The sequence below is a fragment of the Tauraco erythrolophus genome, chromosome 2, assembly GCF_009769465.1.
Source record: "Tauraco erythrolophus isolate bTauEry1 chromosome 2, bTauEry1.pri, whole genome shotgun sequence".
NCBI lineage: Eukaryota > Metazoa > Chordata > Aves > Musophagiformes > Musophagidae > Tauraco > Tauraco erythrolophus.
The window spans coordinates 44,470,160-44,485,799 of NC_141466.1; the positions used below are offsets into that span (position 1 = coordinate 44,470,160).

General features: G+C 37.9%; 1 protein-coding gene across 1 annotated transcript in view; it reads left to right on the plus strand.

Moving 5' to 3' along the window:
- The window catches only part of DST (dystonin), a 316,005-nt gene that overhangs the window by 206,762 nt on the left and 93,603 nt on the right, over positions 1-15,640 (plus strand). The window contains 8 exon segments of the mRNA XM_086608314.1: positions 926-1,159; positions 2,987-3,139; positions 5,220-5,453; positions 5,731-6,012; positions 7,233-7,778; positions 10,260-10,436; positions 13,114-13,237; positions 15,180-15,388. Coding sequence (XP_086464440.1) covers positions 926-1,159; positions 2,987-3,139; positions 5,220-5,453; positions 5,731-6,012; positions 7,233-7,778; positions 10,260-10,436; positions 13,114-13,237; positions 15,180-15,388 — 1,959 coding nt within the window.

Consider the following 15,640-nt stretch of genomic DNA (forward strand, 5'->3'; position numbering starts at 1 on the left):
TATCCCTTAAACAGACAGCTAGAACTAGTTACTTAGGAAGACAACTACTTGATGCTCCAATAATAAAACATTGATTTACTTTTTATCTTGAAAAAAATTTTGATAGACTTTGGCTTACTGAGAAAGTTATTGGTTGTGCTTAACATTTGTGGCAATAAATCTGAGCCTTTTTGGAAATTAATTTATAATATAAATATTTCAGTGATTAAAATTGGATATTTATGCCTAAGATCCAGAATCTTTACTGAGCTTTAGTTACCTTCCAGATTAATTATATGTGAGAATGGAAGGTGGGGAAAGATAAAAAGCCTCTTCATTGCACACACTGTGAAATGAGTCATGGAAAACAAATCAGATCAAGTTTTTAGCAAAGTTCATACATACCTATATGTATGAATGATAAAAATGACATTATTTTTATGTGCTTTTCTAGGGTTCCAGTATGCATGGTAATGTCATAGGGACTGCACAGTGTGTAACTGTGGGCACAATTTGCTACGCTGCTGGAAATGGGGCTTCTTGCTTTGGAGTTAAGAATAGGAATACTTTCAAGTAAATATTTTAACATTTCTCGATTTTCAGACCTAGAATCTAGAAATGTTAAAGCTAACCTACCATAAATCTTCCACAGTTGAAGGTCAATCAGTTTTCAGACATCCATGAGAAAGCAAAGAAACAGAGATGTTCAAGGTCATCTTATTTATGACTTAGGCATGAACTGTCCCAGAGGCAAACCATGTACAGATCACATGCCGTATCCGAATGTGTCAGAATGGTTCTGACACAGAGTTTCGATTTACTGTAGCTAAATTGTCTCCCAAAAGCATTTTGGAACAGGGGCTATGAACAGAGGGTAGTGATACTTGTGTTTTATTTGTACTGAATTTATCTTCACTGCTGGTCGTTTCTTTCTCTTCATTTACAGAACAGTGCTGCAGAGCTCGGCTGTAAAAAAACACAACTGGAGTCCACTGCATTTGATGTTCAGTTCTTCATTTCTGAACATGCCCAAGATCTTTCTCCTAATCAGAGCAAACAGCTGCTGAGGCTCTTAAATACCACCCAGAAATCTTTTCAGGAAGTACAGGAAGCAATAACATCTCAAGTGGAAAGTTTAGAGACTCAGTTACAGGCAGCACAAGCGCTGGGTGATCAGAAGGTTTGCTTTTCTGTGTAAACGTGCGCTGAGTGGTTCTGTCTGTGGATGAGGAATTTAATACCAGCATGCAGTATTAAGTGTATTCCTATCTTCTCAGGTTTTACTACAGGTACATTCGTAGCTCTACAAAGGTGATACTGATATTGTAGCTGTACAAAGGTACAGTCACAGAAAAAGGGTATGAGATGAGTGCTGGAGCACCTCTGCTATGAAGACAGGCTGAGAGAGTTGGAGCTGTTCAGCCTGGAGAAGAGAAGGCTCCGGGGTGATCTTATAGCAGCTTTCCAATACCTAAAGGGGGCCTGCAGGAAAGCTGGAGAGGGACTTTTTACAAGGGCGTGTAGTGATAGGACAAGGGGCAATGGATTTAAACTGTAAGAGGGGAGATTTAGGTTAAATATAAGAAAGAAATTTTTCACTCAGAGGATGGTGAGGCAGTGGAACAGGTTGCCCAGAGAAGTTGTGGATGCCCCATCCCTGGACGTGTTCAAGGCCAGGTTGGATGAGGCTTTGGGCAACCTGGTGTAGTGGAGGATTTCCCTGCCCATGGCAGGAGGGTTGGAACTAGATGATCTTTGAGGTCCCTTCCAGCTCTAACCATTCTATGATTCTATGATTATGAGCAGATACAATATTGGGCGTTAGGATCTGTACATCCTGAGGTGACCAGGTCTGCTCTTTCTAGCAAGGAGAGAAATTTTCCTTGAGGTTGCTCATAGGTGTCGTTTGTTTAGCAGCTATATCAATAATTAAAGCAATGAAATCTTCTGGCTCCAGCTGTATTGATCAATGAATTTATTATCCCACCACTATTGATCAGTAAATTTACTATCCCACCACTGCTTATCACTTCTGTGTTTTCCCTGATTTGCCAAGTCATCTGTTTATGTGAAATTTTTTGTAGGTCTTTAAAGTCAAAGAACCAGATTTGTTCAAATCCTTGCTACCATGGCTTGTTTTGACTGAGACAGGTTAGAGGGACAAATATATGAGTAAATCAGCTAAGATACTTGCAGTTTTAGGCATGGGCACTGGGAAAGCTGTGAGTCAAGTTGGGACAGTTACCTCTTCAGCTGGCCTGGCTGCAGTTGGCAAGCATAAGCAGCCTTTGTATAGTCAAAGGAAGGTGGTGAAATGCTGCAGTGTAACTGCATCTCCACTTCTCTCGTAGAAGCACTGTTAAGACTCAGAATCACCATGTCAGCTTCCAGTTTATGCATAATGAAAGGTGTTTTAGCATTCTGAAGACTTTGTATTATTTTGCCATTCTGAGAACGTTTGTTTCACCATACATTGTGAAAGAAATATGAAACTGAGTAAAGAAAAGGCACAGACAACTTTTCTAGGAGTTAGTAACAATAATGAGCTTGCGTGTTTTGTTCTTTTCTACTGCTTAAAAAAAAATCAACATTTCCTGTTTGGGTAACATATTATGCATACCAACAAAAGCTAACTTGCAATCACAACTAACCTCTGTTTTGATGTCCTTTTTTCAGAGTTAATAGTGTTTACCACAGGTTTCAAGAGACTGGATTTTCACTCCTCCTATTTGGAGATTTCATCTTTCATACATGTGCATGGCCAGACTTCTATTGGGCAATTCCATCCAACATGGTCTCTTTTACTTACAATATATTGGAATTTTATCCGTAACTTCTGTGTGTTCATCTTGCTCTTTGTACCACTGCTATCATGTTTACAGCATACTTCTAAAATGATTGCTTTGCAATATTGATGTTCAAAGATAATTCCTATTAGAGTGTCTGTTAGTTCCTGAAGTGAGGACATTCTTGTTTTATTGTTTGATTGCATTTGGCTCTAATATAGGATGTGGCTGAACGGCAGCAGGAATGCAAAGAGAAACTGCAGGAAATCTGTGATTTGCTTACACAGACTGAAAATCGACTCATCGGACAGCAAGAGTCTCTTGTTATTGGAGACAGCAAGGCTGAGCTAGAACAATATCAGACCAAACAGGAGGTATGCACAGTTCTAGTCAGATAAGTTAAAGAAGACTGAGTGCACAGTAGAGTGACGAGACTCTTTTGTTGAATAACAAGACTGTCATGTGAGAGGAGAGTAAAATAGATTTATTTGACCTTCCAAAAATAAAGGCTTAATGGCGTGCATTTAAACTGCTGCCCATGAATACACTCTAGTATGTGTCAGTGGGAGGAAAGAAACTTTCAAACTGGGAGATATTAGAATAGGGAGTATGCACTAGACGTTTCAAGAAGCACTCTTGGAGTAGGCATGAAATTTGTTATATATTAGCTTAGGATCGTTCCTGTCAGATGTGATAAAATCATACTTGTTGATTATGCTAAAATACTTTAACCAGCTTTTTGACTGGTATTGGGGAGTGCTTATTCCTGTTCACAGTGTTTTGAAGAATTTTGCTGCAAGATTTTCTTTTACGTGAGGCTTTCCATTGCATGACTCCGGTTTTGGTTTGAATTCTGTTTTTTCTAGTGTTACTTGCAATCTCCTTGGTATCCTTGTGTAACAGAGCCCTTTCAGTTTACTTGCTTTCCTATGGGGACCTTGCTTTTTAGCTGTATTGTGTCATCTGTAAGCTTTTACTCTGTCTTGACTGATACTGATTGGGTTTATGATAGCTAAAGGACTGAAGGACTTGGTACTCTTCTTCCTCCTTCTCCTAGTAGTAGTTTACTACCCTGTAGAGCTCCGAATCAGGTTTAGTAATCTATAAAGGCAGAAATGTCCTTATTCATCTTGCCTTGTTTTACTTACCTTCAAAGTAACACATCTAGTTTGTCAAAGTTCTCCTTATAGTCAGTGGAAAGGTACAGACACTCCTGGAATACCTCTTAATATCACTTACCTGTCTTACGGATTTATGGCCTTAATGGGGTACTGATGGGAGTGAAGAACTGATACAGCATATGCTTCCTTTTTTTTTTCCATCAGCTGTTTGTGACTGCCTAGCAGACTAGTTGCTATTTGCTGACTGGTTTCTTGTAGACACCATTGTAGCAGTGTGTCGTAGGAGGGGAATGGGGGGCTTAAAAAAGCATCTTATTATAGATCAAGTCAGAGCTTTCATCCTCAGTGGACTGTTGAAAAGGGAACACAGAGATCTTTATCAGGGAAGGAGTGTCTTGTCTTAATAGGAAAATCTTTCTAACATAGTTGCTGAAGTTTTAAAACAAGCTGCAGTTTTAGCTGCCAGACTATATTCTATAGTTGCTGAAAAATCTGTAGTCTAGAATGAGAATCAAATGTTTTGTCTTGCAGCTTCAAGAGTGTTACGCTGCATATAAAGAAAAAAAAACTTAATTATTTCAGTAACTGGGTAAATGTATTCAACAGCATACTTTTAATTAAAGCTTCCCTCAGATAACTGAGAGACAGATTTTTTTATCTGACTGTCATAGGACTAGGCAAGCTGCTTTGGATAAACTAAAACTAAACATCTGACCTCTATGAAATTTAATGGACTTAAGCATTCTGTAGAGATTGAAATATTATGATTGATTACAATTAAATAGAAATATTCATATGGCATTTCTGGCTTGAACAAAACCTAAAAATATGGGAAAGCTTCCACCTGTGAAAGATGACTACAAGTTTCTGACTTTTATTCAGTCCCTTATTTTCTGCAGCTTTCTGTTAGGATAGTAATGGAACAGAATTTGTCAGGAGACTCACCTTACTAACTGCAGATTTACTTTAGCTCTTGATATCTAAAAAATAATATATATATATATAAAAGATTTATTTTCTTCTGTGTACATGGAAATACAATATTTGAGCTGCTAAATGAAGGAAAAAAGTGGCCTCAGTCTGAATAGGAGTGTAAGCCAACAGACTTGCAATTTTTTTTTAAAAAAAAAAAAAGACTGAGCTGCAGCAACATTGTCAGATGTTGAATTGATTTTCTTTTTTTAATAATCCTATCTGCAATTTAGTAATGTCTCAAGTTAAAAAGGAGCAGTGTGATGCTTACCCCTAGAACAGAGTTAGTTCCAATAAAGTTAATTGGAAAGATCTGGTGAATAATTTACTTACTCCTATTTGCTTTCTTTTTGCTCAAAAGGAGATACAGAAAGACATGAGAATGAGTGCCCAGACACTGGCAGAGATTGTGAAAAATACTGAAACCTTCTTGAAAGAGAATGGAGCAAAATTGTCACAAGAAGATAAGACTATTCTTGAACAGAAACTGAACGAAGCTAAGACAAAGTGTTTGCTTCTTAGCCAGAAGGCAGAAGAGTCCAAAAAAGAACTGGATAAAGCTATGACAACAGCAATTAAGCAGGAAACAGAAAAGGTTTTTAGGCAACCGTTTCATACCTTTATTCAAACTTTTTACATTTCTTACCGGATTAGTCTGGCAACTTATTATTGATATACTGTGAAGAGATTAAAATCATATTTCGTTTGGGTGACTACTAAACTGCTGGTTTATTTTCTTTATAAAATAAACAGCAATATATGTGTCAATCAAAAATCTTATTTAATGTTAATATATTTTAGATGGTTTGCATATGATGTTTTGTCATGCCTAAAGAAGATTTCTGAACTGAAACTGTGACATTTCAATGTAGGTTGCAGCAATAGAACAGCTGGAAGAAAGTAAAAATACGATAGAAAATCTCTTGGATTGGTTATCAAATGTGGATAAAGAAGCAGAGCATGGCCGGAAGTTTAAGCAGACAATAGAACAGAATGGAACACACTTTGAAGAGGGAGATGTGAAGGCTTTGGAAGGAGATGAGGACGATGTCAATGGTAATCTGCTGGAAATTCAGCAAGACATGGAAACTCAGGTGGATGGATTAATAAAAAGCACAGAAGATAATCTGAACCAGCAGTATCAGAAAGTCAAGGTACTGTTACTGGGTTTATTCAACATTTAGCTGCTGAGCGTGTCAGTCCTCCTTCAACATGAGTGAATTCAATCTCATCCTTTCTGTCACAGACTTTGGAACAGACATTAGGAAGTTAGTGATATACAGCAGTAGGAGTTTCAGTAGTTAGACTGTACTGCAAATTAGTCACTTTTTCGCTGTTACTGTGGTTGTTTCCTGAAAAATAAGAAAAAGGACATATTGTACAGGTAAATGTTGAGAATCCTGATGTCTTTCCTTAATTCTTGTAGTGAGAAATTAATGCAGGTAAATAAAATGTAAAAAGCAGCAACATAAATTCATACCCTCTATGTGACTTTTTCAAAAACCTCTGTAATAGCCAAATGATTCAACTCCCTGCATTTCCCTGTGAACACTGATTATCAATAGCTGCAAATAAGAGTTTGCTGAAATTATAATCTTAATTCCCTGTAACTTTAACACATGGGCACAGCACTATTTGAAGGCTTCAGTAGGGTGAGTTACATAAAACCACAGTGTAGCATGTTAAAAATAGATTTTCCAGGTAAGGTAATTGGAAGCATTTAAAATAATAAGAGCTCAGTTTTATGACTTTTGTTGACTTACAGTTGAGGAACCAAAAACTTTTAGGTGTGGTTTGATGGATGTGTTGATAAAAATTATAATGCTAGTGGCTGATACTGTTTTCGATTTCACTTCTTATTAAAAAAAAAACCAACAAAACAAACCAACAACCTAAGAAAATGAGTTCATTTGGTTTTGTGTACATAATATTTTCACTTCCACTTTTTTGATAGTTCTTCACATAATGCCTACAGGATAATTACCCACTGTACTCGTGGAAGAAGAGCATACCAGTCTGTTTTACATAGCTATTTTACATAGGAACAGAGGACCTTCAAGAATGATGTTTTGAAAGAATCTGTTTGAAATTTGGATTTTATTTGGCATACAGTTCTAGTTAAAATTACCATTGTATGTTTTGTAAAATTTTGAGACTGCACAGAAATATGACCAGGAGTCATGCCTTCACTTAAATTACTCACAAAATGGTTTTTTAATAAATAATATTAAAAGTAGAAAAGCTTTTTATCGTTTTGATGGACTTTATTTTATTGTCACTTCTAAGCAGAATTCAGCAGAGATTTCAGGACAATAACAGTCTAATGGAAGCATCCAAGAAGGTGCTGGTCATATATTTTTTTTTTTTCTTGTAGGCTCAACACGAGAAAATTATTTCACAGCAGCAGGCTGTCATAATAGCAACTCAGTCTGCTCAGGCACTGCTTGAGAAACAAGGGCACTACCTTTCCCCCGAAGAAAAAGACAAGATGCAAAGGAACATGAAAGATCTGAAGGCTCAGTACGAGACTGCTTTAGCTGAATCAGAACGGAGAATGAAGTTGACTCATTCTCTACGAGAAGAACTTGAGAAATTTGATGCAGACTATAGTGAATTTGAAACATGGCTGCAGCAGGCAGAACAAGAACTTGACAATTTGGAGGCAGGTGCTTCTGACTTCAGTGGTATTATGGTCAAACTGAAAAGGCAAAAGAGTTTTTCAGAAGATGTTATATCTCACAAAGGTGATTTACGGTATATTACAATTTCTGGACAAAGAGTTTTAGATGCTGCAAGGTCATGTAGCAAAAAAGATGGCGTGAAGATTGACAAAGATGGTATCGATACTTCAGCTACGTATGCTGAAGTGCAAAATAAACTGGATAGTGCTTCAGATCGTTTCAAATCTCTCTATACTAAGGTAAGTTTTATTTATACTGAATAGGAAATCCTACTATAATTGATTTGGCAGTTTGTATAAAAAGGGATTAGCTGATGAAACAAATTCTGTGGGAAGTTGTCAGTTCTTTGTTTCTTAAAGTTAGATAAAAGGACAAGATGCTTTTCTAGAAGATCTGCTTTAGTTGAGTGCCAGAGTATTTAAGGTCTGAATGAATGAAATTTTCTACCTTGTATTATAAGGGAGAAATCAGACCAGATTTTTTTTTCCAGCCTTTAACAGACTGTTTATGACAGTACAGGATGCCTCAGTAACATTTTGGGATGGAAAGAAATTGTAATACTTTTAGGTGGACAACATTTCTTTATGTTGCTTGCGATATTTCCCACAACTGCTTACTTACTTGGCTTCCTACTAATAAAATGAGTATAGAAAGAGAGAGACTATGCCAAGATTAACATTCAAAATTTCAGTTTGATTTGTATCGTGAAATAGTTTGTCCCGATATGACCTTTATTGTCAGCACTAGGCATGCAAAAACGTACTGATTTAAGGATAGCAATCCTTTTCCACTACTCTGCCAGATAAACATTTTATCCTTAACAATCTGAGATTAGTCTCTAACTAATGGGAAAATAGCAGTGCAAAATCCTCCATGTACCTTAGAGAGGGAAGATAATCCAGCTCTCTGTGCCAGGTTCACGTATAGGATCTCTCTGGTAGAACGAGACAAATATCACCAACTGGTCTCACATTTTGACTCTCCAGCTGTTTTCAAAAAAAACCTACAAAGTTTTGTTAAATACTGATAATATTCTAGAATTGTAAACTTCTGAGATAATTATTAATTGAACCATTTAAGAGGCAGTTGTCATCAGTATCCTTTGATTGTGCCATTTCATTTTCTAAGATCATATGTTCAGACTCCTTTGTAGAGCTTCAGTGTCAACTGATAAGTGTTGGTCTGCAGCAGTTACCATATTTGCCTGGGAGTTTTCATCTCTTTAATGTTTTCTTACTCAGAAATGTAAATTCTGTAAAGACATGGATTTGATCACCTGATTGCTAAACCAGTGTAAACCTAGTTCTCTCAAACAGTTTGTGAAGAAAGCTCTCCATTTCCAGAAGCTCATTTTCATTTTCCCACTTAACTTACATCAACAGTGAAGCTAAAAGCTTGTATTAACATGTTAGATTTCTTCCAGTGGATTTATTAGATTAGATAGAGTGTGAATGTAAAGATTTAATCGCAAAATTCTCAGCTTATTTTTGTGCACATAAAAATTCTATGCCAGCAGCTCGGTTTGTGGTCTCAGATTTGTCAACTTGTCAAATTCTCTCTTTCCCATATATACATTGAGCACAGACATAATAGGTATGCTTTAAATATTTGACCATGAATACGCACAGCAAACCCAACACAAAGTGGACTTTTCTTACTAAATCGAGCCTTCAAGGACAGACTTTTTAAAAGTAAGATCTTCCACAATTTGCAAGTGAGATCTTCCAAGTTGTAAACGGGTTTGTAGTAACCTTTTTGGCTTTTGTAAAAGCTTCTTGCTTTTAATAAATATTTATATGGCAGAGGGTTGGAACTAGATGATCTTTAAGGTCCCTTCCAACCCAAACCATTCTGTGATTCTATATTGCTTTATATATATATATATATATTCACACACGCACGTATGAGTTTGTAGGCTTGTACGTTGAAGGAATCTTAAAGTCAATTCGTAGTTAACTATGTAAATGAGTGCATTCTATGCTTGCCCACCAGGTGGAGACCAAGTACCAAAATTAAATACTAAAATACAGTGTATGGAAGGTTCAGCATATGAATGTTTAAAGTAACTGTTTATAAATATTATGACTTGATTAGATTTTACTTGTGAAACCATCTCAGAAAACTCTGAAAGAGTTCCACTGACCTTTTTACATGACGATTCACTGTATGGAATTTGGGATGTGCAAACATATAGGACTAATAGGATCTTGGTCATATGATTCTGAAGTGACCAAAACAAAGCATGTGTGCAATACCGAGCCGTATCTCTTTGGATTTGCTATGCAGATAAGGTTATTTATGAAGGCAGTACTCTGCTGTCTGTATTTTAATGAACATACATATATCTTGTGATTTTTTTTTTAAATTTTTAGCTTCCACTGGCTACATTTTTGGTGTCAGACTGCTGATAAATCTTTACATTGGTGGATCAAAAAGTATTCCTAAAGCTCTCCTATTCCAATACAATGGGTTAGATTGCAGTTTCTCACCTGCATCAGTGAATTGCTCCTAAGTCATGCTTGAGGAGCGCAAACTGGGAAGACATGAGTAGCCTGTCCAGCTGCTGTGCCTTAGTTCAGAAATCAGTTAGACAGTGGAATGATGACAGGAAAAAATCATGCAGTGTTTCCGAAAGGAAGGTATGACCTTGAGATTCATATGAAATTGCAGCACACTGTTTAATGCCGAAGCATTTGCTTGTTTGTTTTCTCCTCTTTTAGTGTAGCATCCTTGGAAATAACCTTAAAGACCTGGTGGATAAATACCAGCATTATGAAGACGCTTCATCTGGGCTTTTGTCAAGTCTCCAGGCCTCTGAAATAGCTGTGAACAAACAACTATCAGAGCCAATTGCAGTGGATCCCAAAAATCTCCAAAGACAGCTAGAAGAAACGAAGGTGAAAAGCTTTAAAACGCGGAATTACTTTTGTCCTAAAACTGCTTTTTGTCTGAAAAACAGGAAAATCTAATATAATCCAAGTGGCTGCAGGCCCAATTCTTGCCTTGCACGTGGGCATGCAACTTTTATAGTTCTGAAATTCAGCTGTCCGGAGTGTTATCTGAAAAGCACTAGGGTGAAATAAAATGGGCGACCAAGATGCCATTAGCAGTGGTGAAAGCAAGATGTGTTTCATATCACTTAGCAAATGATAGGGTGAAATCTGGAAAGTTTTTAAACTAAGAAAAGATTTAGTGATTACAGTTTGCTATCCGAGTCAGGCTTGGGACTGAGTTCCTGATAGAGAAGACCATTTGATGTTTCTTGTCTGTGACTCTTGATTTTTTTTTTCTGTTCATATTTGTATGTTACTGTATTAGAAGGGGATCATACTGGATAAGCAGTGGGATGTGGCTAGTCTTTTTGCCTGCTTCAGTTGTATCCAGTACTATATGCCCTGCAGAGAGTGAATATAACATAATTTGCACTGCACAGAAAAACAGTATTTTGTTTTTATCCCCCCCTGCTCCAAGGGAGTAACTCACAACTTGGATTTAAATCAGAGTAGAGGCAAGACAGGTTAGTGATGGAGCTTGTGAAGTTAAGACTGCTGGTAGTTGCCTAAAATGTAGGTTTACAGAAGGCTTTAGGAACCCAAGTATAAGGTGAATTATATAAAGTTTCATACAGTCGGTCATCTTTAAACTGACTCTTATATTTTCATAAACACATTAAATCATCTATACTATAATTGATAAATGTCAGATTATTTATTTTTCAGTGAGCAAGGCTATTGGTCGGGCATTTCCTCATTGTTTTGTCTGTGCTACGTGGTCTGTGCAGGTCTGATATGTTTCTACTGACAAATTATAGTCAGTGGCTATTGGAAAGTGTGTGCTTTAACCATTTCCCTTACATCAGCCTGAGCAGTAGTTACATTTACAACATGGTATCTTTCAAATCTGACACTGGAATTGCCCAGCACTTTAGTGCATGACACATCAGAGGAGACAAATCACAGCGATGTTGTGAGACATACAAATTAAAAGTGTAAATTTTGAACTCCTAACAGTGGAACAATTTAGGTACATTTGTGCTTCCAAGTGCTAGAAAAGTAGGAATAACACCAATTACAATTTGAAGTTTCATTTAAACTTTTGTTCCTTACGCCAAAACGAATTATATCCTGTATAATGCCAATTTTCATGCAAGTAATACAAAAGGAGTTGGTACTAGGGTTCTTTTATGAAACTCCTACATGGATTACTTGCCACACAAAAGAGCACTCAATGAATATAAGCTGGGAAGAAGAGAGAGGGTACAACGTGTCAAAAGATTCAAAGGGAGAGAAAAAACAGGAGGCTGAAGAAAGCAAGCCAATTAATGAAAGCAAAACAAAGGGTATTTCTGAAGAAGTCAGGTGTTGCAAGTTAAAGCTGTCCCTTGTAGCCAACATGTGCAGCTGATAATCCAGCTAGACAGAGACCCTGGCAGCATGGTGGGGTCTAATCTTTTTATGGGGATTAACTGTTCTTCAGAATATTCTTCAGTGCCTCTGGCATTGGCTTGCTTGCTTTCTGTCAGCATACAAGGTTTTCTGGTACAGTGTGGTTTTGTTGGTTTTTTGGTTTTGGGGTTTGGTTGGGTTTTTTTTGCACAAGTGTGGTGTATTTCTCTAGTTCAAGGAAAATTCCTCTTCAGGTCTCTCTGAGTTTTATTATGTCAAGTGGATCAGGAAGACATACTATGTTCTGGCATACTGTTGTGCTCTGGATACCAGTGCTGAATTCATTGACGTGATTTGTTTGTCCTGGCAGGGCAGACAGGATTACCTTTTGAGTCATATGTTCATTGAGTTAGTATGTATCAAAAGATAAATGAGAAATCCCTTCATTTTGGACTTGTGTAAAGTTCAAGTGAATCAAAACAAAGATACATCATATAGACTAGCACAGAGGCCTGAAATAATTTAAAGACTGTTCACCCTAAAGTACTTTTATACTCTGGAGAGAGAAAGCTACTTTCAGAAGTTGATACAGCACTCTGGAGCGAGTCATGGCTGTGTTAGTCTCTAAGCCCGTTTTCCTTGGTTAGATGGACAAATCTAGGCAAAATTCAGTGACACTGGCTCCAGAAGTTTCCTAAACTGTGAAGGTGATCAAATTGTTTCAAGCTGTTCCTGTTTACACTATGATACCAGCCTGATCTTTTGTTAATACAACTGATGGAGAATGTGTAACTACTGCTGATGACTGTATGTTTTTCCCCCTGAATTGTTCTCTGATGCTGAGTTGAAAAATACGTTTATTTTGGGTTTGGATAGTGTACGAGTCTGTACAAGTGGTTTTTAAAAACAATTTATCAAAAGACACATTTTGAAATTACATGCAAGAAACCAGTTGAGTCAGAGAAGTATTGTAAAACAGAACAGAAAAAGATGGTGAATAAGCTAAAACAAGGGCCAGAAGGTCAACAGCAGTCATAGCCACTGGTGAAGATTTTTCTTAAGGAGAGGTCACAAATTGAGTTAGTTGATTCCCAGCACTAAATTTAGGTTGTGTGGCATGTCTCAGGCTTTGCATGTGTAACTATTAGCTGTATTGAAAAGCATAACTGATAAGTGTGGAATTTTACAGGTTCTTCAGGGACAAGTGTCTAACCACCAAATTGCTGTAGAAAAACTGAAAAAAGCTGCTGAAGTGTTACTGGATACAAGGGGAGAGTTGACATCAGACAAAGATGAGATTCAGAAAACACTGGGTAAAAATGTTTACTTCTCTTAATATCTCTTTTTATCACTTGTGTCTGCATGCAGGTACTGGAAGAAACGAAATACAGAGTTTCCACATTCTTATGTCACTGTTCAAGTCCATGTTTTGTTGAGTCATAAGCTATTACAGCACAGTAACTTCATTGTTGGTCTGTCTCTTACATTGATCCATATGCTTTTCACTTAAAGGCTGTCATTTTAATTTTGGCTCCTTTTTTCAGAAATAGAGATTATGTTTAATTCCCATGTTACAGATGGGCACACCAAACAGAGTTAGTGATTTGCTAAGGATCATGAATTCTCCAGTGGAAAGGAACATGTTCAGGTTCAGGGAACATGACTCTAACTACGTGTTTCTAAGCAATTATTTGAAGTTTGCTTAGTCAAGGAATTATTTCCTTCTGACTTCAAGAAGCTGTTTGTGATGGGTTGACCTTGGCTGGCTGCAAGATGCCCACCCAGTTGCTCTCTCACTCTCCTTGGCCAACCGAATGGGGGTAGAAAATAAGATGGAAAAGCCCACGGGTCAGATAAAGACAGGGAAATCACTTACTAATTACTGTTATGGGCAAACCAGACTTGACTTGGGGAAAATAAATTTCATTTATTGCCAAATAAAACAGGTTTTGATAGTGAGAAACAAAGCCAAATTAAAGCAACACCTTCCTCCCATCCTGCTCTTTTTTCCAGGCTCACCATCCCTCCTTCCTTCTCAGCTACTTGCACCTCCTCCCCGCCGAACAGTGCAGAGTGGATGGGGAATGGGTGGTTGTGGTCAGTCCATAAGAGCTCCTTACTGCTACTGCTTCCTTCTCATGCTTTTCCCCTGCTCCAGTGTGAGTCCATTCTATGGACTGAAATCTTTTGGGATAATCATGCTCCACTGTGGGCTCGCTATGGGCTGCAGTTCCTTCAGGAAATATCCACCTCCTTCAGCATGGGGTCCTCCATGTGCTGCAGTGTTGTCATCTACTCTAGCATAATCCTCCATAGGCTTCAGGGGAAGCTGTGCTCCAGTGCCTGGAACACCTCTTCCCCCTCTTTCTTGTCTGACCTTGATGTCTGCTGGGCTGTTGTTCACACTGTCTTTTCCCCCACTTCTCAGTCCCAGGAAGCATTTTCCCCTTTCTTAAATACATTTTCCCAGAGGCACTATCGTCTTGGCTGAGTTGCTCAGCTGTACCCTGTGGTGGGTCAGTTGGATCTGGCTGGAATCATCTGTGTCTTCCATGGGAGAGCCCCTGGCCTCCTCTTGTAGATGCCAAAAACCTTGCCACTACCAAAACCTTACCACGTACACCCAATACTCTTTCCTATCAGTTGTGAGAAGTAGCACAGCATGACATTCACCACTGTCTGAGATTTGTAGACTCTCTATGTGTATCACACAACTATCTCTTGCTAGAGTCCGTAAGTAACTTGCGGAGCAACAAAACAAAACAACACAACTGTGGGCTTGCCTCTTTGGAGTCAGTGATGAAACTCCATAGGAGTTACATGGAACTTGTAACTTTTACTGGCTTATCCCGAAAGTGTTGAAGGTCTAATGAGGAACCATCTGGAAGAACCCTTGAGCTCGAACAATAACATAAGAGATGTAATTGTAGAAGAGCTGTCTTAATACTCTGCAGTTTTATTTATTGGGAACAGTCAACAGCTGTCATAAGCTAGAGCTGCATGGGAACCAGCTTCTAAAAGCTGGGGAGCACAGCTGAAAGCTGCTCCCTCATTTCCCTTGTCCTATGGGCTTCTTGGTTGTGTTTGAAGATTTTGATCTTTGCTTGCGTGTTTCTGCTGAATAAAGCTGATGGTTTTCCTTCGTTCTGATATAGGCAATTTTTGACTCATGCTTACCTGGTGAAAACTGGTAAAAAGAGTTGAAAGCTTAGTTTAGCTAAAGGAAAAAATTGAAATATATTTTGTCTTTATCAGATGATATTGTGGAGAGGTATGACAATTTATCCAAGTCTGTGAATGAAAGGAATGAGAAGCTCCAAATAACTCTGACACGATCCCTAAGTGTGCAGGATGGTTTGGATGAAATGCTGGATTGGATGGAAGGAGTTGAAAAGAGCCTTGAAGAGCGAGATCAAGTGCCTTTGAATTCTGCTGCTATTCAGGACATTATTAGTAAAAGCATTGTAAGTAGCATTCTCTGAAAGAAGAAACATTTGTTTGGTAATTCGGATGTCAAGAAAGAATTAAAATCTTAGTTTGGCACCTTTAATGGATTCAAAATACTTAGCAACAAGGACTGTTGCCTGAAGTGAAACTGCACATAAGGATTTTTGTAGCTGAAACAGATAGATCTACGCTGATGGTCTAGCTGTACTGATCTGTTGCTTCATATGGTGGCCGAGTTTCACTTGTTATAATTTAGTTACAAGCAATAC